This window comes from Mastigoproctus giganteus, chromosome 8 (assembly GCF_048544385.1).
Source record: "Mastigoproctus giganteus isolate SK-2022 chromosome 8, ASM4854438v1, whole genome shotgun sequence".
NCBI classification, from domain to species: Eukaryota; Metazoa; Arthropoda; class Arachnida; order Uropygi; family Thelyphonidae; genus Mastigoproctus; species Mastigoproctus giganteus.
Genome location: NC_143582.1, coordinates 193926163 through 193945645, shown reverse-complemented (window position 1 = coordinate 193945645; position 19483 = coordinate 193926163). Strand labels below are relative to the sequence as shown.

Genomic DNA, 19483 nt, shown 5'->3' with positions numbered 1-19483 from the left:
CCATCACTGGAGGAGAAATGTTTATATGCTTTTGTCACAGCGCGGCTCGCTAAGTTATACGATCATGGGCGAGGATTTCGTGCGGTTTTTTTTTATCATTTGTTGACCCAACAAATGAGAAAGAAGCGACGTGCTTGAGCTAACACGTGTGTTTCATGGACAAAAGAGCAATGGACCCCGTCATCTTCTCTGACAAATCGAAATTCAACCTGCATGGCTCGGATGGGAAGCGATATGGCAGAAGACAAAAATCGGAGGCAACATCCTGACTGCATAACACCGACTGTTAAAGTCCCCCGCGGGTCTGATGGTCTGGGAATGCTTAACAAGCAAGGGGTGAGGCGAATTAAGTTTATTAACGAAACGGTGAATGCAGAAACCTACACTGCTATCTTGGAGGAGTGCCTGAAACCCGTTGTTAAGGATTACCACACAGACGTCCAAAACTGCATTTTTCAACAGGACTCAGCACCTTGCCACACAGCAAAATTGGTAAGTTTATGCTATTTATATTTAATTATGAGTTTGTCTTCTTGTCTCACAAGGCTTAAGACATACTTACACCAATGTTTTCCCTCGTTTTTCTCCCTTAAAGTGCAGTCATACCTCAGAAATGTTGGCATTAGTGTTGGACTGGCCCAGCCGGCAACAGTCCACATTTGAACCCTATTGAAAATTTCTGGTACATAATGTTGTCTAAAATTGCTCAGAAGAAGCCAACAAGTAAGAATCAGCTGCATTGTAAGTGTGTGGTACCACGAAATTGGGCAACTGTATATCCAGAATTTGATTAACTCTATGCCAGATCTTTGCAAGGCTGTAATTGCAGCTCGAGGAGGAACAACAAAATGTTGAGGACTTATTTTGCTGGTTTACAGTACATAATACTATTAGGTTAGCTTGTCATTTCAGTTTGTACACGTAAATGCAATAAAATGTATGTTTGGTTGTCATGATTGCCATTTGCATGATTTTTCATATTTCCATTAATTACGCATTTTACCATTTGGGAAGATATTTATGGCAATTAGGGATATCAGGTGGAGTCTTTCTTATTGGATTTCATTCACAGAGATATATATCTCATCTAACAAATGCATTTCGAACATTTCTGCAACCCACAATGCAGCGCAAAACACGTTATTCGCAAAATTCACAAGTGAAGCAGTTTTTTTGTCCTCCACTGTATTATTGTCCATCAAAAGAAAGTCTGGGCCAATTCTTCCTGCAAAAGGGAACGAGCATAAGGACCAAAGATCTCAACTCGATATCCTACGTTGAGTGAGCGTTCCTCTCTAAAACAAGTAGAGATCTGTATGGCCATTTACCGTGATTCTAGTCCACATCATTAGACCTCTACCTTCAGAAAGTGTGGCCTTCCGTGTTATTAGGGGGGGGGGGATCTAGTTCCTTGTACTTCTGGATGAAGGTGCGATCTATATCTTGACTAGCCTGTGAAGAGAATCATGGCCCATTGCTTCCGTGGCCCTTTGGCCGAGTTTAAATAGGGTTCATTAGCTGCCCTACATTAAGATATTATACATGTTTACTGTAGACGACCCATTGTTTCTGAGGCCAGTCAAATTGCTGTTGGCATCAATTCAAATCTGTATTTCTGTGTATACCGGTTAAGGGAACCCAGGCATCTGGTCGTCGTGTATAAAGAATATCTCACGAAGCCTTCTATAGATAATATGCTTATATATAAGCAAGCTCTGAAGCAAATTACCTTGCTTTGAATTCACTATGATGAAGCTTGTTAGGGCCAGATAACAGTCGCCTTGTACGGAATTCATAAGAGAATGTTCCCAGACAGCTATTTAGGAAACAGTTTGCATATTTTAGTACTGATTTAAAAGTTTGCTTACAATGCTTCAAGTCCTATTCAACCACGTCGTTACTTCGGCGTGACTTGTCCTGCGTCAAAGCTTCATATTGCCCTAAACCTCAAGGAGTTACCCAAATGATGTCTTTATGATATTTTCACATTGATGCTATCTTGCACAAAGTAACTGGTCTCCATCCCACGTTTTTAAATTATCCCATCACGCACTGGCATACAGTTTGTGTACGACTCTATTAAAAGATATTAAAAAGCAGCCCAAACCCCGCCAGAACTCTAGCGATATACAGACATAAAGGAACGAGATTTTGCGCCACAACGCCCCTGGCCAGTCCACTCCTGACAGCAGGAACTATAAACATGACAGTATTTGAACAAGTTACTTCAATGGTCATAAGAGAGAACGAAAATACTTCATACTTCATTCTGTTTTTCTATCTGGTTATTTGATAGTATATTGATAAATGAAAACAAAGCCAGCCACCTCATTATCTGTAAGTTGAATTTTGCTTTATTGATAATGAAAATATTTTAACTGATGTTAAATATCCCTCATAGTTGAGACATTTACATCACTGGATCCCGCACGGACGAATAGGCGCGTTGTATGGTTGTTGACCATTATTTTCGTTAAATTGAGATCCGCTAAATCGAGAGTTCAGTGGATTCACCAAAACCCCTGTTTGTTTTCAAGATATATAGACCTTTATAAACTTTATAATTTTGTAATATTAATTATAAAATATATTTTTATCATGTCTAAGATAGTAACTATGTATTCTCACAAGTTAAAAACTTCGTTTTTATTAAAAGACTCGTTATAACGCATCGATCATAAATTACGTTGGCAATTTTTTTAACTTTTGTGAGCTCCCCCGCCCCTCCCCCCTGTAAAAATTGCATTAAATGGGCGCCTCCGTAGCCAGGTGGGAAGGAGCAGCAGTGCGTAGCACACGCTTCTTGATTAGACCGGGGTTCGAGCCCGTCACCACCAAATACGGAGGATGCGGAAAGGTCAGGGAAAGACCACCGCATATCCCCGAGCAATATGGCCTTAGTTGCTAATGCTCCTAAAAACCAAACCAAACCCTGTAAAAATTGCATTAAACACCTTTGATATCTTTCTTCCCGTATGACTTACGAAATTTCCCAAATTGTCATTTTATTTATTTAAAAAAAAAAAAAAAAAACTTGTTAGCAGCATTCGTGCGATTACCCATTCCTAACATATCGCAACATTTTTTGTGTAATTTGCAAATTAATCCTTAAATAGTTATCGGTTGCTAAACGTATGCTGTTCTGCTCTTACATACATACGTCTGTTCCGGCTGACAGATGGCGCCAGTGACATACAAACACGTGTTTTAAAAATTAAATTAGCAAGATTATCTGAATATTGTGTATACATTTTCTCTTTTTTTTAACACAGAAGTGTTTTCATCACGAATGCCGTTATCAATAGAGTTGAGCAAAAGACAAGTTATTTTTTGTAGCTTGAATGCTTATTCGATAATAAAAGATATCCTAGAGCAAAACTTGAGAGAACTGAAGCAAATGTTACCTCTTAATCACCGTGACCTAGAGGTAACATTGAGTTATCACAGGACAACCTAGGACAACTTGATAAAAGAAAATCGCGGTTATACTACTCTATTCGCATATAATATTTTAAAATCATTGGGCTGAAGCCTACGTCTGTTTCAGGTAATTGCACTTCCCAGTGTCACGATGGAACTCTACCGGTAAGCTTATTTTATACATAACCGAAACTTCTTTTGTATTAAAACAGTGTTTCTCAAACTTACAATAATCGCGTACCCCCTTTAGAGAGCTTAGTCTTACCGGCATACCCCCTTTGCCAGCTTAGTCTTAACCAGTAACTCGTATGAGCGGAACTTACTGTAATTTTATTGAATTTTTTTTTGCAGCTAAAAAAAAAAAACGATGATAAAGTAAATAAAAAACAATTCTGTCGTTAACCCTTTTAAGCCCTCTTGTGTACTGGGGGTATGCGTACTGCACTGTGGGAAGCACTGTATTAGAACGTCCTGAAACCGTCCCGAAAATTGTGTTCCAGAAATTTATTTCTTTTGCCTCATTTCTTTTACCAAATTAAAATGAGCACTCTGGTTTGTTGTAGCCGTGGCTTCAGAGGTTGTTGTCGTTTATTTAGAGCCAAATAACCTAATAAGGCTATGAGATGTTGGTGTATTGTGTCGGCAAAAATATTTACATTTTATGATTAGTTTATCCCTTTTGCAGAATGAAATACCGGGATACACTCTCTTGAGACTGATTAACTCGGCCATGAAAAGAGCTCATAGAATTCTCCCTTCCCGTGAGAGGATTGTAACCACAGTTCTTTACATATAGGTCAAAAATTCATTAATAAGCTGTATTTCATTAACTATTCGCTTTAATATGCAACGTGACGAGTGTCCGTTTCACTAGTTCCGAACACAACAGTGGAACTGCAATTATTTATCCAAAAATGCAGATAAGAAGAAAATATGCTTCTGTAAATGTTAATTGATTAAATATATTCTTGATGAAACGAAATGTTAAAGAAATATCCTCTGCGTAACTCTGTAAGACTTATTTAGAGTTAGTGGGGTTGAATTAATCATAATCATCAGCCCCAGCCAAGGATAGGCTGGGGCTGATGATTTCATCAATCATTGCAATGAAAAAAAAAAAAATAATAATAATAAAATATGAGAGCTAAAATTATCATCAAGGAAGATCTCATTAAATGCTGATCTGGTCCTATCTTTCTGCATACTATATGATTCTAATATCGTATGAAAGTGAGGGGCTCACATCTGGTGAGTATGGGCTTGGCACACCCAGGGTCCTCAGCTGGATATCATCATTCTTCTCTTTCTTGGTGATTTCCTTCTACTTCTCTCTCTCTCTCTCTCTCTCTCTCTCTCTCTCTCTCTCTCTCTCTCTCTCTCTCTCTCTCTCACACACACACACACACACACACACACACACACACACACACACACACACACACACACACACACACACACACACACACACACACACACACACACACACACACACACACAGGGTAACTCAGAAATTTTTTTTGGCTGGTGCAGCATAAGCCTCAGACTTCCTTGCACCACATGGCTAATAATAATAATAATAATAATAATAATAATAAAACTGGACTTTGAGATGGCCTCTGGTGTTGAAACAAATGCACCAACTATCCTAAGACGGCTTTCGGAATGTCGTCTGCATGCCTATCAGCCCAAGAAGAAGCCTTTGTTGACCCAACAAATGAGGAAGAAGCGAATGCATGGGCTAAAACGCATGTTTCATAATAAAAGAGCAATGGGACACCGTCATCTTTTCTGACAAATCAAATTCAACCTGCATGGCTCGGATGGGAAGCGATATGGCAGAAGATGAAAATCGGAGGCATACCTTCCTGACTGCATAACACCGTCTGTAAAGTTACCCGCCGGTCAGATGATCTGGGGATGCATAACAAGCAAAGGGCTGGGGCGAATTACGTTTATTAATGGAACGGTGAATGCAGAAACTTACACTTATCTTGGAGGAGTGTCTGAAACCCGTTATTACGGATCACCACAGACGTCCAAAACTGCATTTTTAAACAAGACTCAGCACCTTTGTTGTCAGCAAAATTGGTGAGTTTTATGCTATTTTATAATTAGATTTAATTATGAGGTTGTCTTCTTGTCTCACAAGGCTTAAAACATATTTACACCAATGTTTTCCCTCGTTTTTCTCCTTTAAGGTGCAGTCATACCTCAGAAATTCTGACATTACAGTGTTGGACTGGCCCAGCCGGCAACAGTCCACATTTGAACCCTATTGAAAATTGCTGGTACATAATGTCGTCTAAAATTGCTCAGAAGAAGCCAACAAGTAAGAAACAGCTGCATTGTAAGGGTGTGGTACCACGAAATTGGGCAACCGTATATCCAGAAGATGATTAACTCTATGCCAGATTTTTGCAAGGCTGTAATTGCAGCTCGAGGAGGAACAACAAAACATTGATTTATTTTGCTGATTTACAGTACATAATACTATTAGGTTAACTTGTCATTTTAGTTTGTACATGTAAATGCAATAAAATGTATGGTTGGTTGTCATGATTGCCATTTGCATGATTTCTCATATTTCCATTAATTACGCATTATACTCTTTGGGAAGATATTTATGGCAATTAGGTATAGCAGGTGGTCTTTTTATTGGATTTCATTCACAGAGATATATATCCTATCTAACAAATGCATTTCGAACATTTCTGCAACCCATAATGCAGTGTAAAACATCATTTGGAAAATTCATAAGTGATGCAGTTTTTTTGTTCACCACTGTACTTTGTATTTTTATTATGTGTTAAAAATAATTTATACTATATCATAATAAACAGTTTATTTATTTTTATAGATCACTAATGTTTGGAGCGTTTCTCCTGATATGTTGTTCATTGATCGAAGGGCTTCAAAGGTATGTTAATCTTAATAAATACTGTTATGAAATTCTAAGAAAGCAAATGAGGTACAAATTTAGAACATTGGCTAGTCGACCTTTTGTTAACGTATTCATTCAAGCTCTGGTATATTTTAAAGTGTGACGAATATGGAAATTGCAAGATTCATAGAAATAACAAGCATGTGTACATTAAAACTTCGAAATAAAATAGCTAATGATATATTCTGCCCCCGTTTAAAATCATAAATGGTTAAACCACCAACTAAAATGCAATTGTCTCAATGCTCACTGTAGAACGAATTTCGCTTTACTACGAGTTAGTATTGGCAGTAGTAATCTGATTTTAGGAGCATCAGCGACTAAGGCAATATTGCTCTGGCCGTATATATTGTCTGTAAACTGGGTGCATTCTGATGTCGATTTTCTTTTTTGCAGAACGAAAAATCTGAGTTTCCGGGAGAAAAACCATGCTACCCTCCCCTGAGACCGACTAACTCAGCCACGTTGTGAAAAAGTCCCATATAAATTCCTCCCATCATCGATGGGACTCGAACTCAGGTCTTTTTCCACTGGTGGGAAGGCAGTACCACGAGGGCAGTACAGTATTGGCAGAGGCGAAAATGGGGTATGGTGAGAATGGCGTCAGCCAGAGGTACTGGGCCATACGATTCATCGTAGGTGCTGAATGGTTCGACTTAGAATTTTAAAATAAATTAATGTTTATTTAATAATTTAATTAAATACTACGGTATTTTAAAAATAAATTCTAAATCAATTATTATAAAAGCCGTTTTTTTTAATAAAAGTACCATATCGTGGATAATTTAATAGCAATTATTTTTATGTTTCAAGAATATTAATTAATATTATTATCATTTAATTATTTTTAATAATTAAATGATAATAATAGTTACCCTTCTGAGTGTTGGCAACATGACGCAAGAAAGCAAAGCTTATACATTGTACACTGAGTGGACAGAAATCATGGGATACTTACCTAGTAAAGGGTAGACCTACATTTAGCCCGGACAAGGGCAGTCACACGGCAAGGCATTGAGTCCACTAGTTTATGAAAGCGTTCCACAGGTATTTCCATCCATGCTTGCTGCACCACCGTTCATAATTCCGTCGCATTCCTGGGTGGAGGAGCCAAAGCTCAAACAGACTTATCACAGCATCCCAAATATGCTCCACAGGGTTCATGTCCGGTGAACGGAGAGGCCATTCCATGGTGGTAAAATCTGCGGAATGCTCTTCAAACCATGTTCTAGTCACCACGGCTCTGTGGGGAGGCGCTTTGTCCTGCTGAAAGACTCTATTGCCCTTTGGGTGCACGATAACAATGAAAGGATGCAGATGGTCTGCAAGGATGGACATATAACCTGGTCCGTTCAGAGATGCGTCTAGACGTACCACAGGTCCCAACGTGAGCCAATTGAAACGCCTCAGACCATTACCGACCGTCCACCTGCATGAACAGTTCCTTGTTAACATGTCAGGTGCATTGCTTCGTGCAGTTTCCGCCAAATACGCACGCTTCCAACGGCTAGAAATAACTGGAAAGAGGACTCATCGGACCAGGAGGCCCGTCTCCAACCATCCGAGGTGCAGTGCCGATGTTCTTTCGCCCAGTTGAGGCGTAGAGTCCCGTGTCGTGTTGTGAGCAATTGAACTCTGGTAGTCGGCAGATCCCATAATCTGTTGCGGCTAATGATCACCTGATAGTCTTGGTGGAGACGTTTCTGGCAACTCCCTCGTTGAAGTCGGCTGTGATTTATGCCACTGTCGCTCTCCGTTTGTCTGAAACAATGCGAGACAACCGTCAACGGCCACGTTCATCCATCACCTTTCTCCAACCACAGTGCCGTCCGCGATGAGATTTTATTCCGGAAATGGCGTATTCCCGATACACTGTTGAAACTCCATGGCTGAGTTAGTCGGTCTCAGGCATAGATAGCAAGGTTTTTTCCCTCGGCAACTCGGGTTTTTCGTCCAGCAAAACAGGCAAATCGACCAGAGAGCACACGAAATTTACAGACATAATACACAATGCACGGCAGATGAATTTAATTATTCTGGTGGCCTTAAAATAATAGTTAGTCCATAAAGCAGTAGCTAGTTAGATACACTGTTGATACTGTCGAACGGGGATAGTGCAATTTCTGTACTACCTCCGAGATAGAGTGACCCATGCGCCGGGCACCCACTATCGTCCCTCTTTCAAATTCGTTTTACTCATAACGTTTAGTTTATCCATACTGACATCGAATTACCGTCTACGTGAAAGCAGTGAACCCACCTGCCAAGCGGTGTAAAGCATTTATTGGCCATCCCTTTGGTGCAGTTGGTTTACCAAGTTTGCCATACGTTTCGCAGTTCATTTTAAATTCTCGCCTTGTTAAGCTTAGTGTCTGTTTTCAACTCGATTTAGATTCCTAGGTGCTCAAGGTTTTTATTTTTTCCTGAGATGATATGAGGATGCTCTGTAAATGACCTCCACCTCTAGAGGCAGGTTCCCTGCTAGAACTTTAAGCCCATTAGCATTAAATAAATCTTTATTTGTCCTACCAAATTTAAAATATAGTTACCCTTATGATGATATTCAGCTCAGGGCCCTGGGTGTGTCAAGCCCATACTCGCCAGCAAATCAGTACCCTGTGATAACTGCCAAATGCTTATTGATACTGTACGACGTGCTCACATGGTAGTCAGACGTAGTTGTGTGTGGGGGGTGGGGTAAAGAGTTAGATTTTTATTATATTTTATGTATTCCTTTCTTATTATTAATTATAATTTCTGTTAATTATGTTTTAATTTCTGTTATTAATAAATCTCTTTATACTTTCAGACCCACCTCTCTTAACTTTGTATTTCCCCGTTTATTTTCCCCCTAACTTACCCCCTCCCACCTGACTTGTATACTGCACAGAAGATCACAGATTCTGGGGGAATAGAAGTTCGTGTATGTCTCCTCTGGACTGGCTGAGTATTCAGAATGACTCATACTACATTTGATAAACATATACAATATTGTTTATTCACAGTATATACAGTAAAAGAATATATCATACATCATCATTTGGGGATTATGTTAATTACTAGCATTATATGTGTGCTAAAATGTAAAGATAATCACAACTCATATATCATGTCTCTTCATGTCTTTCTGCCTTTTCTCTTTCTGGTTTAGTTTACATCTCACAACATTCTCTTGTCTTCTAACAATTTAAACTTCCCAACAGGGATTACAGCAGTGAGCATAACACCTTTATGTGTATTTTCCTAGATTTATAAATCCCCGCTATAATCTTTCTTTAATTATCCCTTCCAAAATAATTTACATGTACATAGAACACTTTTACGTCTCAACTTAAAACATACCAGTCTCGAGGACATGTATCTAAATCTTCCTTGCTTTAACTTATCCTTGAGATGAAGTACATATATCTATATCTTATTAACGTTTTCCTTCCTTTTATGCTAAACACTACCAAATCTACTATCAACTAAATAAAGACATTTCCTAAAGTCCTTCCCCTCAAATCTATCTTAAAATTATTATCTCGTACTTACATAACAACTTAGGGGATCACTCTTTATACAACCTTTTTCTCAGCTCAGGGGCGACCATCATCATCAATATAGGGCATCATCAGACTCCTACTGGAATTAGTCATCGGCTAAGGAACTGCTGCTCATCTACAGGAATTCTCCTTCGTTCAGGAACTCACTCTTTTCTCCATAAACGGGTTGCTCTGGCCCGCTTTGGGCGTCTGATCAGCTCGACGATACTGGGGTGCATAATAAAATTATCAGGACTCTCCTTACTGCTCTATCGAGAAGCCAGACTTTATAACTCTTTCTTATCTTTCTATACTGAGACTTTTCGATCCTTATCACTCAGCTCCAGCATATGTGTTTCTATCTTTCATTGGGCATCTCCTTCCTATTTCTGCGTTGCGACTGACCTCTCCCAGAACTTGCCTATTGTCTTTGCGACAAACTGTTTCAATTTCCACTACCAGCGATTCTCCCGGCACTTCTCGGGATTTCCTTCCGGCCGCACATCACTCAGGCCCACACACAGGAACTCTCAAAACTTCCAAAACTGCCCAAACTGTCAAAAACTGGAACTGTCACTGTCTGCCAAAATCTCATTTCTCTGTCCGCTACTCTCCAGCGATTCTCCCGGCACTTCTCGTGATTTCTTTCCAGCCGCACATCACTCAGGCCCACCCACAGGAACTCTCCAACTTCCAAAAACTCCCAAACTCTCAAAAACTGGAACTGTCCTTCCTCCTGTTTCATCTTCTTTTGTTTCAGCCACTCCTTCTATTCTGATCCAATCGCAGTTCGTTCTTCATCATCTCTATATTCTCATTTGCCCTCTCCCACTTCCTCCGTTTTCTTGGCCCTTCCCTTTCCTGGGGAAACATCCGAGTTCTCGAAATTTCTAGAAGCTTCGATAAACTTCCGGAAGTCTAGAAATTTCTAGATATCTCCTTGTGATCATTCCTATTCACTTACCGCTATTAGTCCACTCTGTTTTTTCTCTACCGCTCCTTGAAATCAGTAAGTGCTCAAGGAGTCGGTTAGTTTTATTAGCATTAGCATTAGCATTAGTAGAGGCATTTGATGCAAGAAAGCAAGCTTATGCAGCATCAGCCAAAAAAAAAAAAAAAAACCCACTTCCACTTCACCCCTCTCTTCGTTCAAAATACCTGTCCAGCTGAGCCTTAAACTTATTTAGGCTATCAACCTCCACTACAAGGGATGGAAGTCTGTTCCACCAACCAACCACCCGCTGGCTAAAGGCAAATTTCCGCACGTCTATCCTACATCTGTCTTTCCTCAATTTGAATTTATGCCCTCTCAGGTGATTTTTCTGAGCTAGAGGAAGAATCCCATCAGCATTGAGCATGCTTACACCATTCAAGGCTTTATACACCTCTATCAGATCACCTCGCTGGTGCCTAGTCTCCAGACACTGTAATTTGCAAAACTTAAGCCTTTCTTCGTAAGAGCACCCCTTTGTTCCATTCACTAATCTTGTTGCCCTTCTCTGTACTCGTTCCAGCAGCTCTACATCCTTCTTGAAATGAGGCCTCCAGACCTGTATACAGTACTCAAGGTGTGGCCTGACCAATGCCTTATACAAGGGAATAATCACCTCCTTATCCCTGCTGGAAAAATTCCTGTATATCATTGACAATACACCATGAGCTACTCTTGCAGCCCGTCTGCACTGCTCAGGGAACTTCATATCTGCCTGCACAACCACCCCCAAGTCCCTTTCATTCTCTACCACTGTCAGTGTAGTACCACAGAGTTGATACGTTGCTCTGGGGTTGCTGTTTCCCATGTGTAGTACTTTACATTTGTCAATGTTAAACTTCATTTGCCACCTCTCAGCCCATCTGCTCAACCTTTCCAGATCCTGTTGCAGCAGCATAGTGTCAGTAGTGTCCTTGACAACCCTGCCTACCTTTGTATCGTCTGCAAACTTGGACATTAAGCTTGATATACCATCATCAATATTATTTATAAATACAGAAAACAATAATGGACCCAACACTGAGCCCTGAGGGACTCCACTAATAACATTAGTCCACGATGAGCAGTGTCCATTGATTACCACTCTCTGTCTTCTCCCCCTCAACCACCCCTTTATCCATAGCAGCAATTTGTCTCCAATGTCACACTGCTCCAATTTGTGTAGGAGTCTTCCATGTGCAACAGTATCAAAAGCCTTTCTAAGATCCAAGTATATAATATCAAAGTTATTCCCTGCATCCAGTTCTTTTGTGACTGCATCATAGTATCCAATCAAGTTGGTCAGGCAAGACTTCCCTTTAACAAAACCATGCTGTGTCTGAGCTATAACTGAAGTCTAGTCTAAATGATCCTGCAGTGCTTCTTTAACCAGTGCCTCCATTAATTTTCCTGGAACAGAAGTTAAGCTCACAGGTCTATAATTACTTGTGTCAGCCTTTGATCCTTCTTTGTGAATTGGGGTCACATTTGCACATTTCCAGTCTATGGGTACCTCCCCTGAGTCCAAGGAAGCTCTCATAATTATGGCTAAGGGTTTGCTTACTTCCTTTGCTGCCTCCTTTAATATAACTGGATAGATCCCATCCACCCCAGGTGCCTTTCTTGTGTTTATCTTCAACAGTTTCTCCTCCACTTTACTCCCAGTTATTTCAAGATTCTGTAGCTTACTGCTAGAGTTGAATACACCTCTGGCATTCCCCTTGCTGAATAACTCCTCATGTGTGAATGTCGATGCAAAATATTCATTTAGTTTGTTAGCTACCTGTTTGTTAGCTACCTTATCTAGCGGCTAGCCATTACCACAGGTGTATGCCGCATCCAGGGTTCCCTCCACCCTCTTAGTCTTTAAAATTCTTCCTCTCCACAAGGGGGAGTCGGTTCCCTTGTTCTTTTCTTCCAAAGAGCTGCCCACTTTCTGTTTATAGCGACTTGAACTGGCCTTACGGTGCTCCCATTGTATTTTTGTGCCTTGTCCAGCTAACCCCCCCGTTGTTACGCTAATCCTCCCCTAATTAACTGTACGGTACAGAGCGATCGCAATCTAAGCTGAAAATCATCCTATGTACATAATATTATTTAATATATATTTTTTTTTTCTTGTTATGTTATAATATTTATAACATAACATTCCTTAGGATAAGTGTAAAAATTTGGTTCTTACAGTTGCGTGCATTGCATCTAAATGGCCCTGGGTTTTCTGTCAATATATTTATACCAGATGCTGGCATTATATGTGGCCACCAGGTTAAAAAAGATGTTGAAATTTAAATTGAAGGGTTTGAATTTGAGTCCCATGCCTTGCGATATGGGTGAGCAGGATGAAATAATTTTTGATCTTGTGTTGCAATTACTATACATGTGAATGCTACGTTTATGCAGTTTCTTGCGTTTAATAAAAATTCGAGCAATCCTGTGAATACTTCAATCACAGGATTGCAGTATTCACAATCCTGTGAATACTTCAATCACAGGATTGCAGTATTAGTATTAGTATTAGTAACGGCCGCATGGTGCAAGAAAGCCTATGGCTTATGCTGCACCAGCCAAAAAAAAAAAAAAAAAAAAAATCCGAACAAAACAATGATAAAAACAAAAAAAAAAATAAATAAATAAAATAAATAACTAAATAATAATAATTAATAAATAAATAAAAAAATAAAATAAAATATAAATAAAAAGGAAATTAAACCTATCATCCTATGCGCTTCCCTTACCCGAAAGTACTATCCAGATGACCTTTGAATTTCCCCAAACTGTCGGCCTCTACCACCCATGAAGGCAACTTATTCCAATAATTTATAACTCGCTGGCTAAAATAAAACTTCCTGCAGTCCAATCTAAACATTTCCCCCCGTAACTTGAATTTACGTCCCCTAGTTCTAGCATCATTTATAATCTTGAAAATTTTGTCCTCATTCATTTTACTGATGCCTCTCAGAGCCTTAAACACCTCAATCAAATCTCCTCTAAGGTGTCTAGTTTCCAAACTCTGCAACCCACATATTCGAAGTCTTTCTTCATAAGGACGCCCTTTTGCCGATCTCACCAGGCGAGTTACCCTTCTTTGCACCCTTTCAAGAAGCTCGATGTCTTTCTTTAGGTGCGGTCTCCATACTTGAACACAGTATTCCAAGTGTGGTCTAACATAAGCCTTATATAATGGGATTATCACGTCCCTATCTCTACTTGCAAAAGTACGATAGATCATCGATAGGACACCATGGGCCTTCCTTGCAACCTGTTTACAATGCTCAGAGAATTTCATGTCTGACCGTATCGTAACACCCAAGTCCCTTTCCTCCAGTACTGGGTTTAGTTGAACTCCACCAAGTGAATAAGTTATTTTGGGATTACTGTTTCCCAGGTGTAATACCTTACACTTTGTTGGATTAAAGCACAGCTGCCATTTTTCTGACCATTCTTGAAGTCTATCTAGGTCTCTCTGAAGAAGCTCAGCTTGCCAGTGATCATTAACTACTCTACCAATTTTAACATCATCTGCAAATTTAGACATCACGCCCTCTATCCCTTCATCAGTATTCACAATCCTGTGAATACTTCAATCACACGAGCCGAGGCTGACAGTACTTTTCACCTGACAGAAAGGATGCAGTCAGTATATAACTGGTTCTAGGAACATGAAAGTTAAATGAGCCTACTGTGACCTGCTCAGTCACCTGGTCCCAATCCAATTGAGTTCCAGTGACTAAGGTCTTTGTATCACCATCCAATCTGCTACAATTGTGAGAAGCAATTGAGGCAACATCGGCCAGCATCCTTGGGTAGCCTATACCATGGCAAATCCAGGCTGTTTTGGGAGGAAAGGGAGAACTAATCGAAATTAGATCGGTGTCGCTAATAGTGAGTACTCAATGTAGAAAAAAAATCCCAACTATTATTTTTGGCCACCCGAGTAATTAAATTCATCTTCTGTGTGTGCATTGTGTGTTATGTCTGTAAATTCTGTGTGTTCTATGGTCGATTTCCCTGTTTTGCTGAACAAAAAACCTTAGTTTCTGGGGAAAAAACCTTGCTATCTACACCTGAGACCAACTAACTCAGCCACAGAGTGAAAAAAAGTCCAGAAAAGTTCCTCGCATTATCAACGGGATTCGAACCCAGGCCTTTTCCACTCGATGTGGGAAGGACGGTGACGATACCACTGTGCTACCGCGCAGAAACTCAGTGTAGATAACACCTAATTGAATTATAATTTCACTTAAATTATAATTCAGTCTCCTAATGAAATTGCTCTTGCGGGTAGCACAGTTGGTAGGATCGCTATCTTCCTCACACCGGGTGGAAAAGACCTGAGTTCGAGTCCGTCGATGATGTGAGGAATTTTTATAGGCCTTTTTCATAACGTGGCTGAATTAGGCAATCTCAGGTGAGGGTTTTTTCTCCCGGAAACTCGGGTTTTTCGTGCAGTAAACAGAAAATCGACCTCAGAACACCTAATTTACAGACTATAAACACAGAGCAATATGGCTTTAGTTGTCGATGCTCCTAAAACCCTATTACAACAACAACCAATTAAATTATGAAGTAGCGAAAAGATAAATTCTAGGTCCTTTCGAGATTTGCGAATCGACCTCCCTTGCTTGTTACAATACTAGTAAGAAGGCATTTTGTTATTAAATTTAATGGTGAAAAATTATTGTTTATCTCTTCTTGTATGTTTCGTTAATATTGTGGTTTATTTGTAAATATTTACAAAAAAACGTAATATTTGGAATCAAAATTAATATTGAATTTATGTTTTAGTTAAAAGTTTATCCAACACATGCTTTGAAGTAATTCAAAAATTAAAATTATCATCAGGAACTGAACAATTTGAGTACTGCATTAATATAAAGTGGATAAGTAACATTTTTTCTCCCTTAATAGATTTATATTTTTATTCCCGGTTATTTTGCATTTATGCATAAATACAAAATATGAAATGTCAGTATGTTAAGTCTGTAAATTGTATATGTACTGTGGCCTGTTTTTGGTTCTTGCAAGATGAAAAATTCGCGTTCAAAAGAGAGGAAGAAACAGCACTGGATTCACCATGGGACAAACGCACATAGAAGTGCTCTTTTTCCAGCAGTAGGAATTGAAATGTCCTTTTGAAAACAGCATGCGCGAGCAGCGATGCTATCCACGTCCTCAAGGACTTATCCACGTCACGAGCATTTATTACCACTGAAATGCTAGGAAGATATTCAGCTCAAGAAATTGGTACACATATAACAGATGATTACTTAATAACGCAGATTTTCTGACCTGTTTAACTTTATGCAACAGCAAACTCATCAAAAATCCTTGAAGCCCCTAGGACAAAGCTGTGCAAAAGGGAGGAAGGGGAAGGAATTCGTGGATGCACAGCATCTGGGTCTTGATACTTCCTTCAGTAGAAGGAAGCTTATAGCCTAGCTATAGTGAAAAGTGATTCCATTCCACAGTTATATCTTTTGAAAAGGGATGGAATTATGGAGGAATATCCTTGATACAGGTTCAAACAGTATTTTTGGGTTTCCTTACCATTGAGTGCACATGGCATGCTCTAAGTGAGCCCATGTGGCAAGACAACCATCTTCAGTTCTCCCCGGGTCTGATGAAATTAGCCAGGTAATTGTTATTTATAGACATTTCATCAAACAAGTGATTAATCTGCTTCTTTTTAGATTCTGAATGTACTGGCGAGCGCGCGTGTGCTTGCGAGTGCGAGTGCAATTTTGTGTTAAGTGCCAAGGCAATTAAAACTATGTGTACCAGTATATTGTGACTATAGCTGCGTGAGTATATTCTGCCGTGCTGGATCAGATTCATTGCGTCGGGTCTGGTGGTCTAAAGGGTCTATTATCCATGGCGTACAGTTGGAGATTGCTGGATAGTACCGTTATTGGTTTTGGAGGTTCCAGTGCATGTGAAACAGCAGCTGAGGAAATATTCAGTTGAACTGTGATTTTTGAAGTTTATAGTTGTGCCATCCAGACTATTGAATATTATTGTTGTTTTATTATATATATATATTTTATTATTATTAATTTTTTTTTCCCTGCTGGCTCCCTGGTATGGGCAACCCAGGGCGCGGGATTGCTGGCACTCACTGGTATTGCACTACCTCCAGTGGGTGCGGGATTTCAAGTGCGAATAGCGCTACAGTAAAATCAGACTCAGGTAATTTAACATACTTTTTAAGGACTGCTTTGTAAAGATTATATATTCCCAAGTTCTCTAGGTAGATTTGGGCTTATGCCTGGGAGCTACCCTGAATAAGAACACACTTGCACACACACACACGAGAGTTTAATGTTTGTCAGAGCATATAATTATATGTAAATATATCTTGTATATAAATCATGTATATACTTGTATGTACATAATGTTGAGACTATATTGTGTGTAATTAATAAATGAATGAATGAAAAATATAGCTGCGTGAACCCTTCGGTCGGTTTGCTCCTTTTTCCGTACTTAAAATCCGGGTTTTTTTGGAGAATAGAAAAACGTATCTCCCTCTAAAGACCGACTAACTCGGCCACGTTGTGATCAAAGCCAATAAAATCTCCTTTCGAAACGGGATTTGAACCAGAGCCTCCTTTTCCACATGCATGGAAATTAGCATTGGTAATCACTGTACTACCGCAAGGGTAGTTTTTAATTGGTATTGATATTTATATAGTGAAACCCTATTATAGTAATGTCTAGACTGCAATAATTTTCATCACTGAATCCGAGAAATAGTTATATTAGACGCCAAAAAATAAAATAAAATAAAAATAAATAATACGTTTATGTATACGCAAATTCTTAAGTTTCGCTGAAAGAGGGCGAAAAAACTGGTGTAGCTACTTTGAACACATGTACTGTACTTGATGATACTTATCACAGATGTGATGATTGATTTGAAGGTATATGTTTTGTAATTTATTGAATCGGACGTTCTCTGTATATATTTAAATGTGAAATATTTTTCTGTCGTAGGCGTAATTCAAAAGAAAGAAAAAGATAGGCAATACACAGTTTGATTATAATTTTATTTATACTTTCATTGATACGAATACGTGTGTATTAAACACGTATTGATACGTATGTATTAAACGTATACATCATTGATACGAGTACGTATATACGTGTACAGAGGTCAGCAAGATAGCTCGTGAGGCAATTATTTTTAATCTGTCACTGCCGCCTTTAGTGGGTCTATGGGATACCCCTCTTTGTTTTCATTATAAAAAGTAATATTTAGTTTTTTTACCCAATTGCAAACTGTTATCTGTTAATTATGATTTGCTAAACTCGATTAAAAATATTAACGAAAATAAACGAAGCTAATAATGATAACAACGAAGAAAGTTTTTACCGTATATTTTAGAATTTTCATAGAGGGTCACTTATCCCCCCGGATTGAAACACAGTGCTTGCGTGACGTCTAGCAGAAGCAACATTTTTTTATTTTTTTCAGCTGCTGGCGTTTAGTTGGCAAACTAAAGCCCTGTGGCAAGGTTAGGCACCTGTTGTTGGAGTTTCACAGATGCCTTGTGGAATTAGGAGTTGTCTAGCAGAAATATTGCCTGGCATCTGTTAAACACAAAAAATGAATGGCTTGTAATTCATAGTATATTGAAATGAAAACAAAATACTGTATAACCAGTTAGAGGATATTAAAGGAAACAAGAGGTACAACTTTTAAAAAATAACAGAAAAATTTAAATTAGACATTACTTTGTTGATTTTTTTTTTTTTTTTGATTTGGTAGTTATTGGCGCATCGGCTTCTGTGGCCATATTGCACCTCCCAAGGTTTTTGCAGTACTTTGATCCAAGCCCGAGGCGGGAATCGAACCCGCGACCTTTGGGTTGCCGGGCAGGTACTTTACCCACTCGGCTAGCCCGGTCGGCTCATTACTTTGTCTGTTACATGCCATGCTAGTAGTCAGAGATTAAATAAGGGACCTCTCACGTCATATGATGTTTGTGTATCAACAGATGAATGAGATAATACTGGATTTTGGTAATCTGGGGATGCATAATCCTGAGTTCTTGAGCAGCTGTGCTTTTACACCTTGGTAAATCTGACCTCATACAAAGTTTAAATTTTTGTGAAGCCCAGTGTAGTTACCCCTGCCTAATGCTGGCTGTGTGTGCGCATGTGTTTTGTTGCCGACTTTTCAATTTTAGCACAGGGAGGGAGAGATATAGATGGTAATGTCCCAGTGGTAACATGTGCTAACATTGAGATACACTGTAAGATTGAGCCGAAATTCTGTTACAAAAAATGCAAGCCCATCATTAACATAATTCTTGCTTTGGTTTATTATCTGTGGTAGAGTAGTTATAATGAAGTTGGGACAGCTCCTTTTGATTAGTGAAGCACAAATGGCAAAGTATATTTAGAATCAGCAGAGGGGCCAAAACAATGCTTATGTTTTCTAAGTTAGCAGACTGCAGGGTGGCCTCTCCCATTCCCATATGTATGTAGTATAATGTAGATATTTGAATTAATTTTTTAAAATTAAAATCATATTTTATTTTTCTTTTCTTGCTCTCATATAGTTGAGTGGTCAAGCACAAGGGTACAGGGCATGACTTCTGAGTGGATCGTGGTTCAAGCTCATGT

General features: G+C 39.1%; 1 protein-coding gene across 2 annotated transcripts in view; it reads left to right on the top strand.

The window, feature by feature from the left end:
* LOC150082129 (UPF0462 protein C4orf33 homolog) overlaps positions 1–19483 on the top strand; it is an 87524-nt gene that overhangs the window by 16199 nt on the left and 51842 nt on the right. The window contains exon 1 of one of the 2 annotated variants that reach the window (XM_090379998.1): positions 6283–6337. The exons of the other annotated variant lie outside the window; for it this stretch is intronic. Within the exon in view, the coding sequence (XP_090236124.1) occupies positions 6285–6337 (53 nt within the window). The 5' untranslated portion in view covers positions 6283–6284. Of the gene's footprint in view, positions 1–6282; positions 6338–19483 lie in introns of those variants that run through there. 2 annotated transcript variants of the gene reach the window in all.